We start from the raw sequence: 22,066 nt of genomic DNA, 5'->3' as shown, positions 1-22,066 counted from the left end.
CTAGTAGAAATAATAGAGGAATGGCACAACACACAGACATAAGAATAGATGTTCCAGAATTGTTATTACACGGGGAATGTATGAAGCTATTAAAACAGGAATGTCAGGAGAGGTGAAAGGTCCTCTTTAATAAGACTGGCATAAGAAATGCCAGTCCAGAGGTCGCAATAATGTTTGTACGGTCATTATAGACGCCTGTACAACCAATTTTATGCTTTGCAAAGAGTCTCATGCTGCATCGAATGAGACAACGATACCGCTGGTGCCCGACACAGCCAATAGTAAAGCGCCTTACTTGAATTCAATGGTAGCCGGAAGAGCTTGTTGTTACTATCTCTCTAACACAAAAGGACGCAACTGTATGCCAAGTATGGAGCGGGCTCAAAAGTTGAGTCTGCCCCTTACAAGATGGGTGCTGGCTGTGTAATACAGTTAACACCCGGCTGCAAATACTGGTATCAGTACCCCTCAGATGACGCAGATCACTAAAGTAAATAAAAAAATTAAAAAAAGAGCCATGTGACTAAAGAATGTGATGTCCCTGGCGTAGGAAGAGGCCGCAGTGCTCACCTATTCATACAGCTTCCGGGAGTCAGACTCTCACCGATCAGGTATTGATGACCTCTACTAATGATAGGCCATCAATATCAAAATCTCGGCCAACTCCTTTAAGTTTAAGAACACAGGATATGGTTTAACTTTTACAACCTGGATACATCAGATTAATTTAATCCCCTTCCAGATGTAAATCCATAAACTGACAAGATCTGAGGCTGGTTACATAATAGACAAAGCTGTAATGTTAAATACTTCAAGCTCCTCAATGTGATGTGACAAATGACTAAGAACATGCCCAGCAGGGTTACACTGCAGACATTTCACCTACAGACACTGACGGCAAGTATAAAAATGGAGTAGACAAACTCCTCCTGGCTTTGACAAGGTTTTTTTTTAAAAGAAACATTTTACAGGTCACTATTCACACAAATATGAAAATGTAGCACCTAAAATATGGTTTCTAAATCTTTTTTCTAATGGGGTCTCATCCACCCATAACAAGGACCATTGGTTGTAGTCCATTCTAAATTTGAAAAAGTTACCTTTATCTTAAAATGTTGCTTCTCAAACCCAGCAAAACATTAAAATAAGCAAAAATAAAGGTTATGGACACCTTTTTTTATGATTACATTAGATTATATTTCTTCAATTTTTATTAAAAATATTCTGACATTTTTGAGATACAGGGGTTAAAAATCCATCTGTTTGCATAGACACAGGGGTTAAAAATCAGTCTGTTTGCAGTGTATCACTTCTCAGTCCCATCAGCTGACGGGTCATGTGAAGCTTTATCTCAGATCTCCGGACCTCAAACACTCATTTAAGCCATATTCTTATCAGGATAGGTCATCAATATCAGATCGGTGGGGACCCAACACCCGGCACTCCCGCCAATTAGCTGTTTGTAGAGAAGGCCGCGCTCCGTGTGAGCACTGCCTTACTTTCATTGTTTACCTACCCGCCGTCAACATCTCAGAGGTGAGCAGGTGTAATTACAAGCCGTGCCATTCCCTTACATGGGACAGCTTGTTCCTGTTCAAGTGTATACCACAGGGCCATCCCATAGAAGTGAATGGGACGGCTTTTAATTACAGTACATCTGCTTACCGACAGCAAGCAGGTAAACAATGATGAGAAGGCTATGCTCGCACGGAGCATGGCCTTCTCTTCAACCAGCTGATTGGCAGGGCCGGACTGGCACATAAGGGGCGGCTACTGGCACATAAGGGGGGGTTATTGGCACATGATATGGGGGGGCTCTGGCTGCTCGCACATGATGGTGGGGGGGCTCTTATTACTGGCACATGATTGGGGGCATCTTACTGGCACATGATTGGGGGCACCTATGGGGGCACATCTTACTGGCACATGATTGGGGGCATCTATGGGGGCACATCTTACTGGCACATGATTGGGGGGCATCTATTGGGGCACATCTTACTGGCACATGATTGGGGGGCATCTATTGGGGCACATCTTACTGGCACATGATTGGGGGCACTATAGGGGCATCTACTGAGGCTAAAAAGAAGGGGTATTTTATATGGGGGGCTCTGTATAGGGGCATTTTATACTGGGACATATTATGGTGGGGGGGAGGAGCACTATGGGGTCATCTACGGGGGCACTGAGAAGGGGTATTTTATATTGGCACATTATGGGAACCTTAGCTCAACTGGGGGCATTACAAAGGGGTATGTTTTGCACATTATAAGGAGAATTATTTCTACTGGGGGGGGGGGGGGGGGGCGCATTATGGTGGGCTTTATTACTCCCCCGTGGTATGAACCCCTAGTAGCAGCACCAGCCTCTCCCTGCTCTTTCTCATTAGGATAAAACACAACATCAGCTCCACCGAGCCCCCCAGCCAAGTGTTGAAGTGGTGTCCGAGATCCCCAAGGGTCAAGCCAAGTAATTGTAAGTTTTCATGTGAAATATGTTTGTTTGTAGTTGATCTTTATTATTGATTTTACATTGCAGATTTTTTTTTTTTTGCAGCATATGGGTGAGATTTTATAAATATTTTTATTATTTGGTCGAAAGGCTCATTGGGGGGAGGGGGGATTGTAACAGGACTGCTGTAGAATATCTAAAATAGCTGGTCAAGTAAAATGTTACATGCAACAATCATTAAATAGGTGGCCGACAAAAAAGGGGCGGGTCAAAGGGCGTAGTAAAACACTGTCTGAGCATTGTAGTTTTGCAACAGTTGGAGGCATCCTGGTTAGGAAAACACTGTGATAATATGAACAATGGGGGTTCTACAAAAGAGCTATCGTGGGGCAAATTTATATTCGTGTTTACACACGTGTTTTAAAATGAATGCTTTCTTTCTCCTATTATAAACAAGTAAATAATGACGCAATGCTGTGGGGTTGGTATGCAACTTTTTCCAGGGCTGGTTTTTATCCCCAGTCCGGCCCTGCTGATTGGCGGGGGTGCCGTGTGTCGGACTCCCATCGATCTGATATTGATGACCTATCCTGAAGATAGCTCATCCATATTAAAAATCCCAAAAAATCCCCTTTAAGCAAATAGACAGATTTTTAACCCCTGTATCTAAAAAAAAAAGGTGAACATTTTTAATAAACACCAACTGAAAAAAAACTATTTTTTTTTTAGCCCAAAATGAGTAAATTCAATCATAAAAAAATCTAATGTGTCCATAGCTTTTAAAATGGGGATACACCACAGACTGCTGAAGCCAGATAACAGCCTTTGCCCAATATAACCACTTGCTTTCACCAACCACTAGGGGGCACACCACATTTTGAGAATCGTTGATTTAAAACAGCAGTTTCATGATTTGATTTACATTGTAACACCACCCATAATTACTAGTATTTGGAGAGATGGAGATAGTAGTTTGTGAGCCTGTCTCACAAATGCATTGAACCCACTGGTTGAAGACCTGTGATCTACAGCAGTGTTTCCCAACCAGTGTGCCTCCAGCTGTTGCAAAACTATACCTCCCAGCATGCCCGCACAGCCAAAGGCTGTCCGGGCATGCTGGGAGTTGTAGTTTTGCAACAGCTAGAGGCACACTGGTTGGGAAACACTGATCTACAGAATGGGTATGGTTTATAATTTTTTTAATTTACTAAATTTCTAGATGGAGCTTGTAATGACTAGTAGTTAAAACCAGCTCACAATACTTATTGCTCCTCATGCATCTACTATTGAGATACAAACTGTAGTCAAATGTTCCAAACAGCAAATATCACACATTGCTAAATATCCACCTACATAAAAAAAACATATATAGTCCAAGATTATGACTGAATGGAGAAGACTTCAGAGAACTGATAGAATACTAATGTCAATAACTGCATTTATAATACGTTTTTCAGATGCATACCCAGAGTAGATATACTGTAGTTAATATACCTACCTGTCAAAGGAGTCTGTAGATAATTTATACAGGTATACAAAAAGTTTGCTGCAGTGCCTCAGTACTGGGCACACGGAGTCCAACTGCACCAGGTCTTCTTCTAGAAGTCTCTGAAATGGTTGATTATTGGATGGGAAGACATTTGATGGTCTAATTTTGCGGCATTCGGCAAAGCAGCCAAGTAACCGAATAGCATCAGCCAGTTTTTCATACTGGATTTCGGTTTTGAAGAAGTGAGAGTTTGCAGGTTCATATCGCATAGCTGCTGTTAAAGTGCAGAAAACAGTGTGCAGAAGTTCAAAGACCTGGTTCTGGTTCACTTTTTCCCAACCATTCCTTGGTGGAGAACTAAGAGACTTCTCCATTGCAACTAACAGAGATGTGACATAGACAAATCCACCAACTTTCCGAAAAACAGTCCTCGTCCGATGGCTTTCCCTCAGGACTATTAAAAGTGCCTAGAAACAATGACAAGAACATCTGGGATTATCTAAATAATGTAACAAACACAAAAGATAGGAGAATGAAAGATTTCCATAGGGTGCCACCTCCAAAGTTGGTACCATGGCTTTCAGTCATTCTCCTCCATGCCCTTTTAAAAATAACTAGAACCCAAGCAATGCCCACATTCCTTCCAGTCCAAAGGCGCCCATACATGTTCAATAGATGTTCAAACGATGGCCTGGCCGGCGGCTATCTCTCCTATACTCTAGCTCCCCATACATAATGAGCTGGTCCTGCTAACAAAAGCAGGTTTGGTCATACACTAATGTGTAAGAGGGTCTCAAAAATGGGCCAGATGTATCACAGTGGCTCATGTTGGATGATAAATTTGTTGCATCTTTAGACTCTTTAGTCTAAGTTTATACCACCAAATACAGTGGATATAAAAAGTCTACACACCCCTGTTAAAATGTCAGGTTTCTGTGCTGTAAATAAAGGACAAAGATAAATAATTTCAGAACTTTTTCCACCTTTAATGTGACCTATAAACTGTACCACTCAATTGAAAAGCAAACTGAAATCTTTTAGGTGGAGGGAAGAAAACAAAAATAAAATAAAAAATAATGTGGTTGCATAAGTGTGCACACCCTCTTATAACTGGGGATGTAGCTGTGTTCAGAATTAAGCAATCACATTCATCAGCATACACCTGCCATCATTTAAAGTGCCTCTGATTAACCCCAAATAAAGTTCAGCTGCTCTAGTTGGTCTTTCCTGAAATTTTCTTAGTCACATCCCAACAGCAAAAGCCATGGTCCACAGAGAGCTTCCAAAGCATCAGAGGAATCTCATTGTTAAAAGGAATCAGTCAGGAGAAGGGTACAAAAGAATTTCCAAGGCATTAGATATACCATGGAACACAGTGAAGACAGTCATCATCAAGTGAAGAAAATATGGCACAACAGTGACATTACCAAGAACTGGACGTCCCTCCAAAAGACGAGAAGAAAACAGGTCTGGGAGGCTACCAAGAGGCCTACAGCAACATTAAAGGAGCTGCAGGAATATCTGGCAAGTACTGGCTGTGTGCTACATGTGACAACAATCTCCCGTATTCTTCATATGTCTGGGCTATGGGGTAGAGTGGCAAGACGAAAGCCTTTTCTTACGAAGAAAAACATTCAAGCCAGGCTACATTTTGCAAAAACACATCTGACGTCTCCCATAAGCATGTGGGAAAAGGTGTTATGATCTGATGAAACCAAGGTTGAACTTTTTGGCTATAATTCCAAAAGATATGTTTGGCGCAAAAACACCACTGCACATCACCAAAAGAACACCATACCCACAGTGAAGTATGGTGGTGGCAGCATCATGCTTTGGGGCTGTTTTTCTTCAGCTGGAACTGGGGCCTTAGTTAAGCTAGAGGGAATTATGAACAGTTCCAAATACCAGTCAATATTGGCACAAAACCTTCAGGCTTCTGCTAGAAAGCTGAACATGAAGAGGAACTTCATCTTTCAGCATGACAACGACCCAAACCATACATCCAAATCAACAAAGTAATGGCTTCACCAGAAGAAGATTAAAGTTTTGGAATGGCCCAGCCGAGCCCAGACCTGAATCCGATTGAAACTCTGTGGGGTGATCTGAAGAGGGCTGTGCACAGGAGATGCCCTCGCAATCTGACAGATTTGGAGTGTTTTTGCAAAGAAGAGTGGGCAAATCCTGCTAAGTCAAAATGTGCCATGCTGATACTCATACCCAAAAAGACTGAGTGCTGTAATAAAATCAAAAGGTGCTTCAACAAAGTATCAGTTTAAGGGTGTGCACACTTATGCAACCATATTTGTTTGTTTTTTAATTGAGTGGTACAGTTTATAGGTCACATTAAAGGTGGAAAAAGTTCTGAAATGATTCATCTTTGTCTCATTTATTTACATCACAGAAACTTGACATTTTAACAGGGGTGTGTAGACTTTTATATCCACTGTAGTTGGCTTGCTTTGGTCATGAATTTTGCAGCAAAATTCTGGCACAATTTTAGTGCACAGTGTTGCCACATCCTTTCCAGTAAGGCTACTTTCACACTAGCGTTCGGGGCTCCACTTGTGAGTTCCGTTTGAAGGCTCTCACAAGCGGCCCCGAACGCATCCGTCCAGCCCCAATGCATTCTGAGTGGATGCGGATCCGCTCAGAATGCATCAGTTTGGCACCGTTTGTCCTCCGCTCAGCAGGCGGACCCCTGAACGCAGCTTGCAGCGTTCGGGTGTCCGCCTGGCCGTGCGGAGGCAAACGGATCCGTCCAGACTTACAATGTAAGTCAATGGGGACGGATCCGTTTGAAGTTGACACAATATGGCTAAATTTTCAAACGGATCCGTCCCCCATTGACTTTCAATGTAAAGTCAAAACGGATCCGTTTGGATTATCATGAACAAAAAAAAATATATAATAATAATTTTTATTTATTTATTTTTTTGTTCATGGTAATGCAAACGGATCCGTTCTGAGCGGATCTAAGCGTTTGCATTATAGGTGCGGATCCGTCTGTGCAGATACCAGACGGATCCGACCTAAACGCAGGTGTGAAAGTAGCCTAAGCGACACCCACTCACCGAGCAAGACAAAAAATGTGGCTCACATCATGCGTACCAGAATTTTGGTTCAAGTTGAGCCATAATTATCATGGCTTTTTCAGATTCCGCTCAGTGTTCCTTTAAAGGGGTTGGCCCATCTCACACATTGGTGGCACACACTTTTATGGGAGTTCCAAGACGAACTGAGTGAGTGACAGGTCACCAATGTGTGAGATGGGCCAACCCTTTTAAGCAGACAGTCTTATGCCTTTATGCTGTCACTTAGGAGACCCAGATGATGGGCCCTGAGATTTAATGAGATTTAATTCGGTAGCTACAAAACTTGACATTTCATATGCTCAATTTGTTTCTGCAGAGGAAAAAAATAGAAACCTTAATTATTCATCACGCTGTTGTCTATGAGTAAGTGTGATACATTAAAATCATTATTGGCTACCAATATAATCCATTTAAACTGAGCTGGATTATGGAAATGTGAAATGATGATGGCAATTTATCATAAAACAAAGCTAGACAGAGCTGATGTGAGAGAAGGAGTTATTTTTTGTTAGATATTTTAGTTTTTTTCCACTCCGAGTGACAAAAAAATCATAAATTTGACAAAAATGGTAGCGCCTTACCCTCAGAATGTCTGTCTTCAGCTGCAATTCTGTTGGTGGTGCTGAATGCATCAATCCTAAAAGGGTCCCCATGTCATCATCTCCACTGGGAGACAACATCAGTTGCTGGATCACCATGAGTGCGTGCTCTCTACACTGGGGGTACTTGACAATGTTGTGCACACACCTTGCGCCTCCAAACTCTCTAAAGACACCTATTAGGAGAAACACATCCACACATAACTTACATATATATCAATATCAACTAGAGTCACAAGAGATACTCATTTATCACAGAACACCTTGTAGTTGGATTAAGGAAATATCAAGGCTAAGGGTATGACCCGATGGTGCATCTGGTCACATGCAGCCAAGCCATGTTCACTCATGGCAAGCAAATTTAGCAGTAAAATTGTACATTAATTGGCTGAGACAGGTGGGCATGGCTTGGCCGCATACAGCCAACTGCACCATAGGGTTGTACCTTAACACCCGATGAACAAGTCATTAGTGTCAGGTGACACCACCAACTGTGGGACTGACAAGAATGTATCCTTTCAAAGGGAATGAGCCCTGTTTACCAAACCTGACCCTCCTCTGCCCAACCCAACCACTGCCTATTTACCGTGATGACCATTCACTGCCTGCCATGGCCTTGGATTAGTTTCATGGATTTACACAAACTCTGCCTGCCCTGACAAGTATTGCCTGACACGTTGGTGCTTTGCACCGGTGTCTCTAACTCTCGTGGGTCAGAAGCCGACCACACTAGGACTATTCCAAGAGGCCTCATGGCTCCCCTGCAGCGAAGTCCAGATCCCTGTACAGGGTAAAAACCAGGAACAGCCAGGATAACGCCCTTAGGACTAGCCCAAAGTCAAACAGGTTGGTTGGTATAGTGGTTCAACACCCACTGTCCATAATAAAGGTAAAAGCCAGATACAAATAGACATTTACAGTAAAAAGGTCTTCCATGTCAAGAAATTATGAGAAACTTACCAGCATTGGTATTTGATCCTTGTAGCAAAACCGTAAGAGTTTCCATCACCACTAATGCCAATTGCCTTTGGTCCTCAGTTGACTGTATTACATTTGTGGACCCTGTTAAAAGACATGTTTTAATAAAAACTGTGATGAAGTACAAAATGAATCAATCATACAGTTGCCATAAAAATACACAACGCCTATACCAGAACTGCACAAAGATATAGGGCCAGATTTGTCATTAGCTCAAGTCAAAATAATGGAGTGAAAAAGTCGCAAATGTTTGCGCAATCGCTAAAACTGCGCAAAAATTTGCGACTTTTATTGGCTCTGCGCTAGGCTTGCCAGTTTTCTGAAAGGGGGCGTGTTTTCTTATGTAAATTAATCTCTAGACAGATTTACTATAGCAACAATTTAAAAAGTCGCAAAAAATTGCGCAATTTCACTCCAGTGAGGACCATGCTTATCTCATGCGACTTTTTAATAGAACATGCGACTTTTTCGTAAAGACGTGCAACTTTTGTAAAGCCGCTTACTGAAGGATAAACTGCTACCGTCAAACCACATTTATCACAGTATTAAAGGACTATTAATAAATCTGACTTAGCCAAAAAGGACTTTGGAGTAAGATGGAAGTGTAATGATAAATCAGTCCCATAGTGTTTTAGGAGTTCATGGATTCATTACAGGAGGAGACCTCAACCTTAAAGAGGACCTGTCCCCATAAAAATGTAGTGCAATCTGCAGGCACTATATTATAGAGCAGTTAGATATATAGTTTTATACGAAAAGACTCAGCAAAACCTATTTATTCATTTAAAACTTTGCCCTTTCTATGCTTAGGAGTCATATAGGTGGTTCTACTCACCGAGTGACAGCCTTACCTATATGCTTAGGCATGCAGAGTTGACTGTCAGTCACTAATAGTATCAACTAGAGATGAGCCAATTTCATATTTTGAAATTCGTTCACGCTTTGTTTACTGGTAAAAGGTGAATTGCGTTATGGATTCCATTACCACGGACCATAACGCAATTCTATGACGGAATGCATAACGGAATGCCTTTAGAGGCATTCTGTCATAATATAAGTCTATGGGCTGCATAACGGATCTGTCCCATTTCAGTTTTTAAGGGGAGTCCTCCTCTGCATAACAGAAACGGAACGGATCCGTTATAGAATTGCGTCATAGAATTGCGTTATGGTCCGTGGAAATGGAATCCATAATGCAATTCACCTTTTACCAGTAAACCATTTTCATAACAAAAAATTGGCTCATCTCTAGTATCAACCACATGACTCCTAAGCACAGTATGAGCAGAGATTTAAATAAATAAATTACAAGTTTTACTGAATTTTATTCCATAAAAAGTAGACCTCAATCTGCTCAGTTCCTCCTGCTCTACAACATGCTGCCAGCAGATTGCACTGCGATTTCATGGTGAACACCGTACGTTCAGATTCAATGATATGAAGGTTTATAGGTTCAGTCATAAAAAAAAGAGGATCTAAAAAGACACCATTCTGTAGACTTTAGGAGGCAGTCTGACCATTCCTGGAGCCAATTTAACAATTTTAGTGTCTACAGACATCACTTTAAAAATCTTTGGAAATTTAGACGTCGGTAGTCCATTCTGTAGGCTACCTGGCTCCTGGGTTGTTTCCAGCAGTGCATTAGTATATCAGTCCAAAATAGTATCAATCATTGTGGAGGTTAAGGGGGAAAAAAAGTAGATCCCTAATTTGCATTGTAGGAAATGGTCTGACAATACAAATACCACACAAGATATTGACTTACAATGCACTCAAAGCTCAGTAGATATTAAAAATTAAATATATATTATACACCTTTTAAGGTACAATAAAATGCTTGGTTGTAATACCTCCTTCAGTGTATTAAAATAAGAAAAAGCTTTAGGATTCTACCTTGTTCAATATATGCTTGCGCTGGGTCCTTTAATACAGCAGCATACTTGTGCAAAAGGTTGACCATTACTTCCAAGAGTCCCACCTCTTTGAAAACATCTTTAAAAATGTGGTGATGCCGAATAAATTTTAGAAGAGTTTTGGTGGCAATAATGCTACAGGAAAAAGAGGTGTTGGACTTTAAAAGGATGCTGACACTTATCAGTTCTTTGCAAGGGATATAGTTCAAGCTGAAAACCACAAACTCGAGCATCTCAAAGTATTTCATTTGGACATCAGGCAGTTTAGAAATCTTCTCGGCAAACTGGGAAAGTGTGTGCTGGGATTCCAGAATGAAGTAATTGGAGTTGTCTGACATGTAAATATTGGTGATGGCATCCAAAATGATCTGGGCAAGGTAGCAGGTCTTTGCTTTAAGAAATGCATTCTGGAGGACTGCAAAGGCTTGTATGTTCCTCACACTCAAACCTGAAAATAAACATAAAACTATTGTAAATGGTCATCTAAATGTAACCACGCTCGGCCACAATACGCCTCCACAGACCAAAAACCGAAGCAGTTTATTAGAGTTCTGATACTTATGTGTAAGACCTACTTGTTTGGGGTTAATGAAGCAGAGAAAATAGTTTGACAGAGAAGGAGTAGACATGCTCAATGTTAGCTTGTTTGGTAGTCTGCTGCTACAACATGACCACAAAGCTGTGGTCTCCAAATAGTGACTGCAGCCTCAGTTTAAAGCTGAATTCTTATCAATTTGATAAGAACTCAGCTTAAAACATAGTGTTTATGAGCTGTCGAGAGTGCAGATATAGGGGTCAAGGAATGAGCCATCAGACAGCTCCTTTAACAGATTTCTCCGTCAAAAAGAAAGAGCAGCCTACACTATATGTTGGTTATAGAGGACAAACTATTTTTAAAAAAATCACTAAGACCTATTGGAAAAATGTTTTTCAGCCCAACATAAGTACAGTGAAAAATGCCCCCAAAAGGTGTCCATAGCCTTTAAAGGGGTTGTCTCACTTCAGCAAATAACATTTATCATGTAGAGAAAGTTAATACAAGGCACTTACTAATGTATTGTGATTGTCCATATTGCCTCCTTTTCTGGCTGGATTCATTTTTCCATCACATTATACACTGCTCGTTTTCATGGTTACGACCTCCCTGCAATCCATCAGTGGTGGTCGTGCTTTCACACTATAGGAAAAAGCACCGGTCTCTCTGGTGGCTGGGACCAGGGGCGCGCACGTAGTCCAGTACGTTTTCCTATCGTATGCAAGCACGACCACCTCTTACAGAGTGGTCTGTAACCATGGAAACAAGCAGTGTATAATGTGATGGAAAAAATAATCTAGACAGCAAAGGAAGCAATATGGACAATCACAATACATTAGTAAGTGCCTTGTATCAACTTTCTCTACATGATGAATGCCATTTGCTGGAAAGAGACAACCCCTTTAAGTTATGACCATATGCATTAAGGGTTTGCAATTTCATGATTTCTTGTTTCACTACATTTAAAAGGGATTGTATGAGATAAAAATTTTTAAAAAAGTTTGTTTTCTTCCAGAAACATCAGCATTCTTCTCTTGAACTAGGCCAATTTGCAATGCCAGTCATAAGCCACAAGATAGGCACTGTTTCTAGAAGAAAGCAGCCATGTTTCGAGTTGAACGTGGCTCCTAAGATACAAATAGCTGTGGACCCCTGTTGTTGAAGTAAGGTATACATGCCAAATAAAAGTAAAAGGCTTTCTTCATAAAAAAAACTATTACGGTAATGATTTTAGAAGATCAGTAGATTACAGGCAAGACATTGGAGACATAGTCATCCATGTTTCATCTGCACAATACTGTATTTTTATTAAGAGGTGCTTTATGTAGGAATCCACCAATATACACTTTATAGTAATGTACAGTTAAACATTGATGGAATTGAGCTGTGATATTAAGCACAGACGATAATCTGATATTTGATGGGGCCACAGTTGGATGCCATAAAGACGCAAAACTCAGAAAAGCAGCAACACAAAACATGGTGGGCCTGAACCCCAATGTAAACATTGAAGAAGCCGAGGGACTCGCACAGCTAATTGAGGGTGCCAAGAGTAAGCCCCCCGCACCACAGATCTAATATTGATAGCCTGTCCTAATGGTAGGATAGGAAATCAATTTTACAATGCTGGGAAACCCTGTTGACAAATACCATAAATCACAATGCAAAATGGACCGTAAAAAAAGAGGACAACATGGCATAAAATCAGCTATTCCCTTACTTTTAAGTTTAAGCGCTACAGATAGTATACACTGGCATGATTTATATTATTATGTGGTTTTCTTCCTGCACGTAAATATATTTACGGAGTTTGTTTTTAGGACTCCAAACTTGGCGTAATGTAATCATACAGCGCACAAAAGTTAGTATGATGCAGTGCACAAGGCTTTTCAAATTTGGAAAAACATGGAAATTCAGCTTCTTACCTTTGCCAGCGGGCTGTGGGACAGCAAAGCCTGGCAACAAAAAAGGTGCCCCCGTGGTTAAACCAGCTGGTTTCAGTTCATTGACACCGTATGTTGTTAAAGAAGTAATTAGGTTAACCAAGTCCTTGAGTGCATCTTTGGATTCGTTCTCTTTAGCTTGTTCTAGCCTACAGGAAAGACAGCATTACATTTCCTTCATGCACTATGCATTTAATTGCACCTAAATATAGACCATAATATTGCTTCTTAGCCGAGAAAGGCAGATGATGCTGCGGGAAAACACACATACGGCTTTATAGGCATACTTTTCAGTCTACACAAAAACATCTTCAAGTGTCTCCTCAGACAATAACTTTATTTCCTATAAAACAGAAAAAAGATTGGCTAGCACAAACTAAATATCTAATTACGCTTGCCTTTAATTCTATATACAGTAGATATCCAAACTAACTATTTCACAAAGAGTTAACATCTGCAGATTTACTTGCACTGGCTTGAAAAATCTGAAGAGTCCAGAAAAGTCCTTGTAAGTATAGATCAAAGACAGAACCAAAATCCCTGGTTTGCAAAACCCTTGATCATAATTAGTAGCATCCGCCAGCAAATGAGAGCTGATCCCGCAAGTAACCAGTTAGTATTAACAAATGAACCCTGCCATGTACAAAAAGGTCAAACATTATTCGGATGAAATGGACCTATTTTACTATGGACAATTAGGCCTCATGCACACTACAGTATTTTTTTGCGGTCCGCAAAACGGGGTTCCGTTGTTCCGTGATCCGTTTCCGTGTGTCTTCCTTGATTTTTGGAGGATCACCAGACATGAAAAGTGAAAAAAAAAATCTAAGTCAAGTTTGCCATGCAAATGATAGGAAAAAAACGGACGCGGATGACAATCTTGTGTGCCTCCGTGTTTTTTCACGGACCCATTGACTTGAATGGGTCCGCAAACCGTTGTCCGTGAAAAAAATAGGACAGGTCATATTTTTTTGACGGACTGGAAACAACGCGGATGACAAACGGTGCATTATCCGAGTTTTCAACAGAAAATCACGGAAAACGGAACAACGGACACGGAACACAACAACGGTCGTGTGCATGAGGCCTTACCCACATTGCATTCATTACACTTCTCATTTTGTCCCCAAAAATATATTTTCCTATTGAATTATATATTATACACTGTATTTTTTGCCCTATAAAACGCACCTGCCCATAAGATGCACCTAGGTTTTAGATTTTTTTTTTTTTTTCATCAGACCTCAGCTCAGACCCCCAATGGTAATCAGACCTCAGAACAGACCCCCAATCATACCTCAGATCAGAGCTACATAATTAATAAGTCCCCCAGTCAGACCTCTATGTGAATGACCCCCATGCTCAGATAAGATTAAAAAATAAATAAACAAACGTACCTTGCCTGCTCCGGATGATGCCGACACAGCTCCCATCATCCACACTCTTCTTCCTGCCGCATGCTGTGCTGTAACCCGACATGCACAGCGTGAAGTCACAGAGCGCCGACGACCAGTGCTTGCGGAGCACTGCATTCACCCCTTCCTAGTCCTCTTGTACTAATCAGTGCTTCCATAATAGAAGTGCTAATAAGTTTGGCCCATAAAACGCACTTGGGGGGGGGTTAGTGTGTCTTTTAGTGCGAAAAATACGGTACATATATACATACAAATATATATATATACACACACACACACACACACACTTTATACCTCCATACATGTACGGTACATGCAACGGGGACTTTACGGACAAAGTTCTTTATTTAAAGAGCAATCATCTTCACCCACTTTTATTACATCTATCTTAGGCACAGATATACCAGATACACTAAGTTCACCAATTTTAAGGGTCCATTCACACGTCTGAAAGTGTTTTGCGGTCCGCAAATTGAGGACCGCACATGGCCGGCACTATAATAGAAATGCCTTTTCTTGCCAGTGTCTGCGGACAAGTATAGGACATGTTCTATTTTTTTGCGGGGCCGCGGAATGGAAGAGCGGATGCGGACAGCACACTGTGTGCTGTCCGCATCTTTTGCAGCCCCACTGAAAATGAATGGGTCCGCACCCATTTTGCGGACGTGTGAATGGACCCTTAGTCTGATATGCTTGGCTATTTTCGGAACTCTTCTACTAGTAAAAGGTGGGAGGCCATGCAAGTGCAGCTACATTCCCTTCACTTTGGGAGGCCCATTTTGGAGATAGGAGCAGGTCCCAGAGATGGGAACCGCACCTATCTGATATTGATGGAATATCCTAGCCAAATGCCATTAATGTCCGAGATAAGAATACCCCTTGAAGGCTAATATCGAGTGTCTACTGTACTAAGCTGCCAGGAATCTATAAAGCCTCATTCACACAGTCAGTGTTTGGTCAGTGATTTTCATCAGTGTATTTGAGCCAAAACCAGGTGCGACTCTAAACACAGAACAGGGGCAGATCTTCCCCTTATACCTTATGTCTGTGGAGGCTCCAATCCTGGTTTTGGCTCACAATCACTGATGGAAATCACTGACCAAACACTGACGTGTGAACGAGGCATAAAGGAGAGCCGCTAACAAAAACCAGCTCTTGGCTTCCCATAACAACCTTTTCAATGGTTTCTGATCTTTGGGAATCTGTCAAGTCGGACTGGGGAAAGATGAGGAGATTGTTGACATATAGTTTGGATTAATAAGGAAAGTCTGCAAGTTTCTCTTCCTCCCAATTGAAACTTCACAGGACATTCAGGCTTTTATAGATTTCTCAGGCAGATAGACATGACAGTAGCAGATTGGTCATGAACAGTGGGTTCAGTTTAGGAAATAGTTCAATCTATCTACCCGGCTCAAACACACACACACAGTAGCAGTTACATTCAGGGCACGTAAGAAGCCATCTGCCAAGCTGAGAAATGTCCACCTTCTGCTAGAAAATAATATTGGTAATAGCAGAGGGATGTTAATGGTTCTTTGAACTTTCTACATATCTGTCCACTTGTTCACCAGGCTTGTGTTTCAGAGTGTGAAGCATCGGGCACCTCTCTGATAAGCAGCTTTTGTCAGAGTATAATTGCTGCTGCAATCTGGTTCCCGCAGTGTTCAGATAAAAAGAACATTCCGGACAATTGACGGGAGAAGCTTCCTGTGTGCACCGACATTTATCAGCGCAGTAAAACCTGCGGACATTTGGATCTACAGCTACAGTAAAGGGGATTAGTTCTTTACATCCAAAAGCAGAAGACTGCTACCAATTACTTGCTAAATAATGGCTGTCAGGTATTATCTGCAGTGAGCTTATCCCTTTCCAATGGCATAAGTAAATATCTTACAAATTGTCAAGGGACACAATTCCAGGCCAATCTCGCCGACATTCAAAAAACCCTGTGTGTATATATAGTATCTCTTATATATAAAAAGGAGTTTCTGCCTGCCTGTCTGTTCTTTATGCGCGACCAAACGACTGGACCAATCTTCACCAAATTTGGCACACAGGTACATCAGGTGTCCGGGAAGGTTTTAGACCGGGTCTCAGCTCTCTAGGACGTACCGTTCCTGAGATATTCCCAAATAACTACCTGCATTAGCCAATAGAAGCCTGCAAATCTTTCTCTTCATATCCTGACTGCCATATACACGGTCACATGTCCCTTATCAGCCTTAGAACCTCGCAGGCGCTCCTTTTTCTTCACTGCTCTAGGTCAGCTTTAGGCTAGGGCTACACAGCGACAATAAGTCGCATGACACAGAGGGCACTACTACAATTTTTCTAATGATAGTCTGAGGTGTTGCACTGCGACATGCAACATGCTGAGACTGCGATGTGGCAGTCGCAGAAAAATCCATGGATGGATTTTTTGCGTCTGTCGCAGTCACAGCATGTCGCAGTGCAACACCGTAGCCTATCATTATAAAAATTGTTGAGACAAAATGTTGCGCGACACATGTCGTCGTGTAGCCCTAGCATTTAAGGGGCAGGGCGCTGTGGAGGTCAGTGTTAAGGGGGACGGGCACTGTGGTGGTCACTGTTAAAGGGGCGTTCACTGTGGATGTTACTGTTAAGCGTGCAGACACCGTCAAAGTCACTGTTAAGGGGGCAGGGGCCACTATTAAAGGGGCAACTGCTGTGGAGGTCACTGTTAAGGTAGCAGGGTACTGTGGAGGTCACTGTTAAGGGAACGGGGTACTGTGGCGGTCTCTGTTGAGGGGGAAGGGAACAGTGGAGGTCAGAGATAAGGGGACGGTCCCATATGGAGGTCAGAGATAAGGGGACGGTCCCATATGGAGGTCAGTGTTAAGGGGCAGGGTGCTGTAGAGGTCACTGTTAAGGGAGCAGGCCCCTGAGAAGGTCACTGTCAAGGGAGTGGGGTGCTGTGAAACTCACTGTTAAAAGGGGGCGGGCTGCTGTGAAGGTCAAAGTTACAGGGATGGGCTGCTGTGGAGGTCCAATTTTAAGGTGGCGGGGCACTGTGGAGTTCACTGTTAAGGGGGTGGGGTGCTGTAGACTTGACTGTTATGGGGCATACTGTTGATATCTTTTAACGACACACACAAAAATTTAATGAAATAGATGAAATATACCTGGGTCCTTCTGCTAGTATATTATAAAATACTTTCAATGGACAAAAATATCTACTAACCCTAATGAATGACTTGATCTTAAAAAAAAACTTGTAGACAATATAATAATAGAAAATGTTAGCATTCTTCAGGATACAAAAAAATAACTTCCCCCCCCCCCCCCCCCCCACCACCGACTTCTGCAAGACCAGTTGACCATCTGATGTGTATAGGGGTGTCCCATCATTTTACTAACAGCAGATGTCATGAGAGATAAACATTGAGTGCTTGGATTTCAACACGCTTCAACATGCATAGCCATCAGAAGGCTCTGGAAGCCTCTTTCTCCCTATTCCAGAAATAATATTAGGGGACTGGATTTTTGGCCAACAGATATCTAGAATGTATGACCTGCTGATATGTAGGGGTGGATTTAATGATTGGGAGCCCCCTGTTGTACCTCTAAGCTCCACCCAGTCAACCTGCTAAGCCCCACACCATCATCCCACTAAGTACTACCCCTGCTGGCCCACTTAGACTCATTCTCGGCTTAGGAGTGCAGCCTGAGCACTTCTACTACTTCTCAACAGATGGGAAGTGCCCCCACTGGGTCCCTGTGCAGCTAAACCGGCTGGTATGTCTGTCCTTAGGGTCCATTCACACGTGTGTAATTTGGGTCTGCATTCGTTCCGCAATTTGCGGACCCGTTCACTTTCAAATGGGGTTGGAACGCATTTTCGGGATCCGCATCTGCATTTTCAGGATCCACAATTCCGTTACTGAAAAAAATAGAACATGTCCTACTCTTGTCCGCAATTGCGGACCAGAAAAGGCATTTTCTATTATAGTGTCTGTGATGTGCGGTCTGCAAATTGCGGATCTCACATTGCAGGTGTCCGTGTTTTGCGGATTCGCAATTTGCGGATCCGCAAAACACTAACGGACGTGTGAATGGACCCTTATAGTCCGTTTTTTTCAGTCACCCACTTGTGGCCAGAACCTGGCCCTCAGATCGCTGGGGCCCCAAGCATTAGTTTGGTTTTTTTGGTGGTAAAGTCCACCACTCAGATATGCCATATGCTGTGGTGAATTGTATCCTCAGATTGCAGTTTTTCTACTTCAGCCTTCAGTAAAAGATGGATAACTCCTTGTGCAGTCTACATATTAATCCTTTTTAAGGCCCACTTATACAAGGCCATTTTATTACCTATTGGAACACAAAACTATTTTTGAGTACTACCCAATCATTTGCATACCCCCCCTGCCCCCCTCCCCCCCCCCAAAAAGTGCTTAACCTAATAACAGTGTTATGTCCACGGCATCCCCCCTATTAAAACGGTGCTTACCGTTTGTTCCTTGCTAGCATCGTTGTGGAGAAAAACACTTTTAATCCGTATGCAAATGAGGCTGTGAAGGTGCCCAGGTGGCGGCGTTACAACAGCCGGTGCCCAGGCCCCGGGGTCATTTTCATATGAAGGCACTCCCCTCCGCCGCGTCTGCCCGCCCTTAGTCTCTGCTCTAACCTCCCTCCTCCCGTCCGTAATTACGCGCATGCGCCGATGAACGAGATATCCGCGAGTGCGCATTGAATGAGCACAGTTGGGCCGGGGCATCGCAGTTTATCGTGCGTTATCGCGTTCATCGGCGCATGCGCGGGATTACAGACGGGAGGAGGGAGGTTAGAGCAGAGACTAAGGGCGGGCAGACGCGGAGGGGGAGTGGCTTCATATGAAAATGACCCAGGGGCCTGGGCACCGGCCGTTGTAACGCCGCCCCTGGGCACCTTCACAGCCTCATTTGCATACGGATTAAAAAAAGTGTTTTTCTGCACAACGATGGAAGCAAGGAACTAACGGTAAGCACCGTTTTAATAGGGGGGGTGCCGTGGACATAACACTGTTATTAGGTTAATAGGGTGAATCTGCGTGAAAGACTCCCTTGAAATATTTTGTCTGATCCCGCAATCATTTACAGCCATCTGTCATGAATGTGTGTAGGAGCAGTTCACATAAAACATTTTTTTCTGTTATTGAAAGGCAAGGTCATAAAAAATGAAGTACCTATCTGTCGCTAAAAGATTTTTGGTGAATTCATTCATTTTCAATACCACTACCTAAGTTTAAAAAAATAAATAATCCTAGAATCTTGCAGTTTTCACACCAGCGTCTGAGCCTAATAATAGGCGCCACTTCTTGGTCTCCACATATCACTTTCCAGCAGTCATTTCAATATCATCACATGCAGGAATACAAAGACAGGTAACATACGTATAGGTCACAGAGCGTGTTGTAAATCAAGATGGTCACTCCATAAATATGCACAAAAAGCAGAATCTAAAATCTAAATTAAGAATATAAAGACAGATTAGAAGTCAAGATGTAACCTAAGATGTCTGTGTTGTAAACTCTGCAGAGGCAAGACGCGGCTGAAAGAAGTTATCATGGCAGTTTGGGCTGAATGGAGAAGATGAGGACAGAGAATGTGTATAATTGTGTATAATCACAGGAGATATCACTGGATGGAACATGTATGTAGACTAGAAGCTCCTGTATGTTTGGTAGCAATGAATGTAATGTTCATCCACATACTGTATGTCTTTAGCGCTAGGACTTTGGGAGGGGGGGTGCTGAGGGAGAGTTTGGTTCAAGAATTTGGCAAATAAGCATTGGAGAAATAAAACAATAGCTGCAACAAAGCCCGCATCATTTGTGTTCTTTACAGACACTACATGACAACATTTTATAGAAGGATGTCTGAATCCACTTTAATTTTTCGCTGAAAGTTTCATCTTTACAATTTGAATATATTTATGGCCAAGCAAACAGAAGCTCAACTTCACAATATCAAATTTTGACTAGAACTGCCTGTACTGGCAAAGCATCGCTTAATATAGAAGGTTGCTTGCTACTTTGAATACAGAAGAGGAGTGACCTGCATATCAAGTTCTTCTTCTTGCCTATGAAAGCAGATATACTTCTCCTTACTGTTTCTACAGTGATCTTTGAAGAGCTGCCAATCCACCGACTATTTCCTATTTCTGTCTTTTCTGGACATAGATTTACATGAGGTGATGGTGATGAGTTAAGCTATCCAGACTCATTATACTTTTGTTGGCTGAACCCGTCGAGAACGGGGGATTTGGCCAACACACTATTGTGTGTGGGGAGCTACCGACTCCCCCCTTTGCCCCCGGAAGGAGACAAAGATCGGGCAAGATAAGTCTGTTTGGCAGCGGCTTTCTGCACTCCCTCCTTAGCATACACACACGTTTGGCCGAGCCAAATGTGTGTGTAAAGGGAAGATAGGAAGGATGGGAGAGAGAGAGCTGTCGGCCGAACAAGCTATTGAATGTGTATGGCCAGCTTTAGGCTCCATTCACACGTCCGTGGTGTGTTGCGGATCCGCAACACACCTGCCTAGTACCCCTATAGAAATGCCTATTCTTGGACAAGAATAGGACATGTTCTATCTTTTGCGGAGCTGCGGACCTGAAGATCGGGGCCGCGCTCCGCTAATGCGGATGCTGACAGCACACTGTGTGCTGTCCGCATCCATTCCGTCCCCATAGAAAATGAAAGGGTCCGCACCTGTTCCGCAAAATTGCAGAACGAATGCGGACCCATTTGCGGACATGTGAATGGAGCCTTAGACAGATATGCTGTTCCAAACTTTAAAGAGGTATTCTACATCAAAGACAAATAGGTTTTCTCAATCCGAGAAACATAGCTCCATGCACATTTAATGGCAGGGAGTGCTGCAGTCACTTCATTCTCAGGATCATTGGACTCTTGATATAGTTAGACCCATACCAATCAGAAAGTAATGGCATATAACCTCTGAGACTGGGTACCCCTTTAGAGTCATACTAATAGAAGATGACATCAATGCTTGTCTAGGAGGAGAAAATCCATTCCCTCGAAAGCTGCAGTTCTCTGCAGAGTGGCTGGTCGTGAGCAGAGCTGTTTTAGAGAAAAGTCTTCTTTCTAATAATCAGTGTGGTCAATCTAGAACTCAGACTCCCCCAATTCAACATTAATGGCATGCCCTATTGATTTGTCCTCGTTGTATGGACTAGGACAAATAAATAATGCACAGAGGCAAGAAAAAATAAATAAAAAAATAAGTATTTTACAATTCACATAAAAGATACAGTTGTGAATAAAATAATAGCAGTGTGTTTAAAAAAAGTGAATAAAGCTTAAAATCCTTCTAATAGCTTTTATTTCCATACACACAAATGCATTGGGAACACTACACATTCTATTCCAAATCAAAACATGAAGAAAAATATGAAAACTTGGAAAGTATGTGGATAGCTCACCACCCTCCTCAATACGGTAGGGGTGCTCTAGCCGAGGGACTGCTCACTCAATCAGTCCAAGGAGTGTGCATAAACTGGAAAAAAACGGCTGGCACTCACTATGTGGTTGCACATCAAACAATCATTTATTAATAGTAAACCGCTAGTTCAATAATCGAATAAAAGCAGAAATACATACACTTGAACATTAAAACATCATTGTTAAAAG

General features: G+C 42.2%; 1 protein-coding gene across 6 annotated transcripts in view; it reads right to left on the bottom strand.

Annotated features, from left to right (window-relative positions):
- Window positions 1–22,066, bottom strand: part of WDFY3 (WD repeat and FYVE domain containing 3) — a 278,837-nt gene that overhangs the window by 135,538 nt on the left and 121,233 nt on the right. For all 6 annotated transcript variants that reach the window (XM_040417990.1, XM_040417994.1, XM_040417992.1 and 3 more), the window contains 5 exons: window positions 12,983–13,149; window positions 10,503–10,970; window positions 8,592–8,693; window positions 7,614–7,807; window positions 3,950–4,407 (listed from right to left, as the gene is read on the bottom strand). In XM_040417990.1, coding sequence (XP_040273924.1) covers window positions 3,950–4,407; window positions 7,614–7,807; window positions 8,592–8,693; window positions 10,503–10,970; window positions 12,983–13,149 — 1,389 coding nt within the window. The remainder of the gene's footprint in view (window positions 1–3,949; window positions 4,408–7,613; window positions 7,808–8,591; window positions 8,694–10,502; window positions 10,971–12,982; window positions 13,150–22,066) is intronic.

The sequence above is a fragment of the Bufo bufo genome, chromosome 2 (assembly GCF_905171765.1).
Source record: "Bufo bufo chromosome 2, aBufBuf1.1, whole genome shotgun sequence".
In the NCBI taxonomy this organism is placed as follows: domain Eukaryota; kingdom Metazoa; phylum Chordata; class Amphibia; order Anura; family Bufonidae; genus Bufo; species Bufo bufo.
Note: the sequence above shows the minus strand (reverse complement) of the source record. Positions and strands in the feature narration are given on the sequence as shown.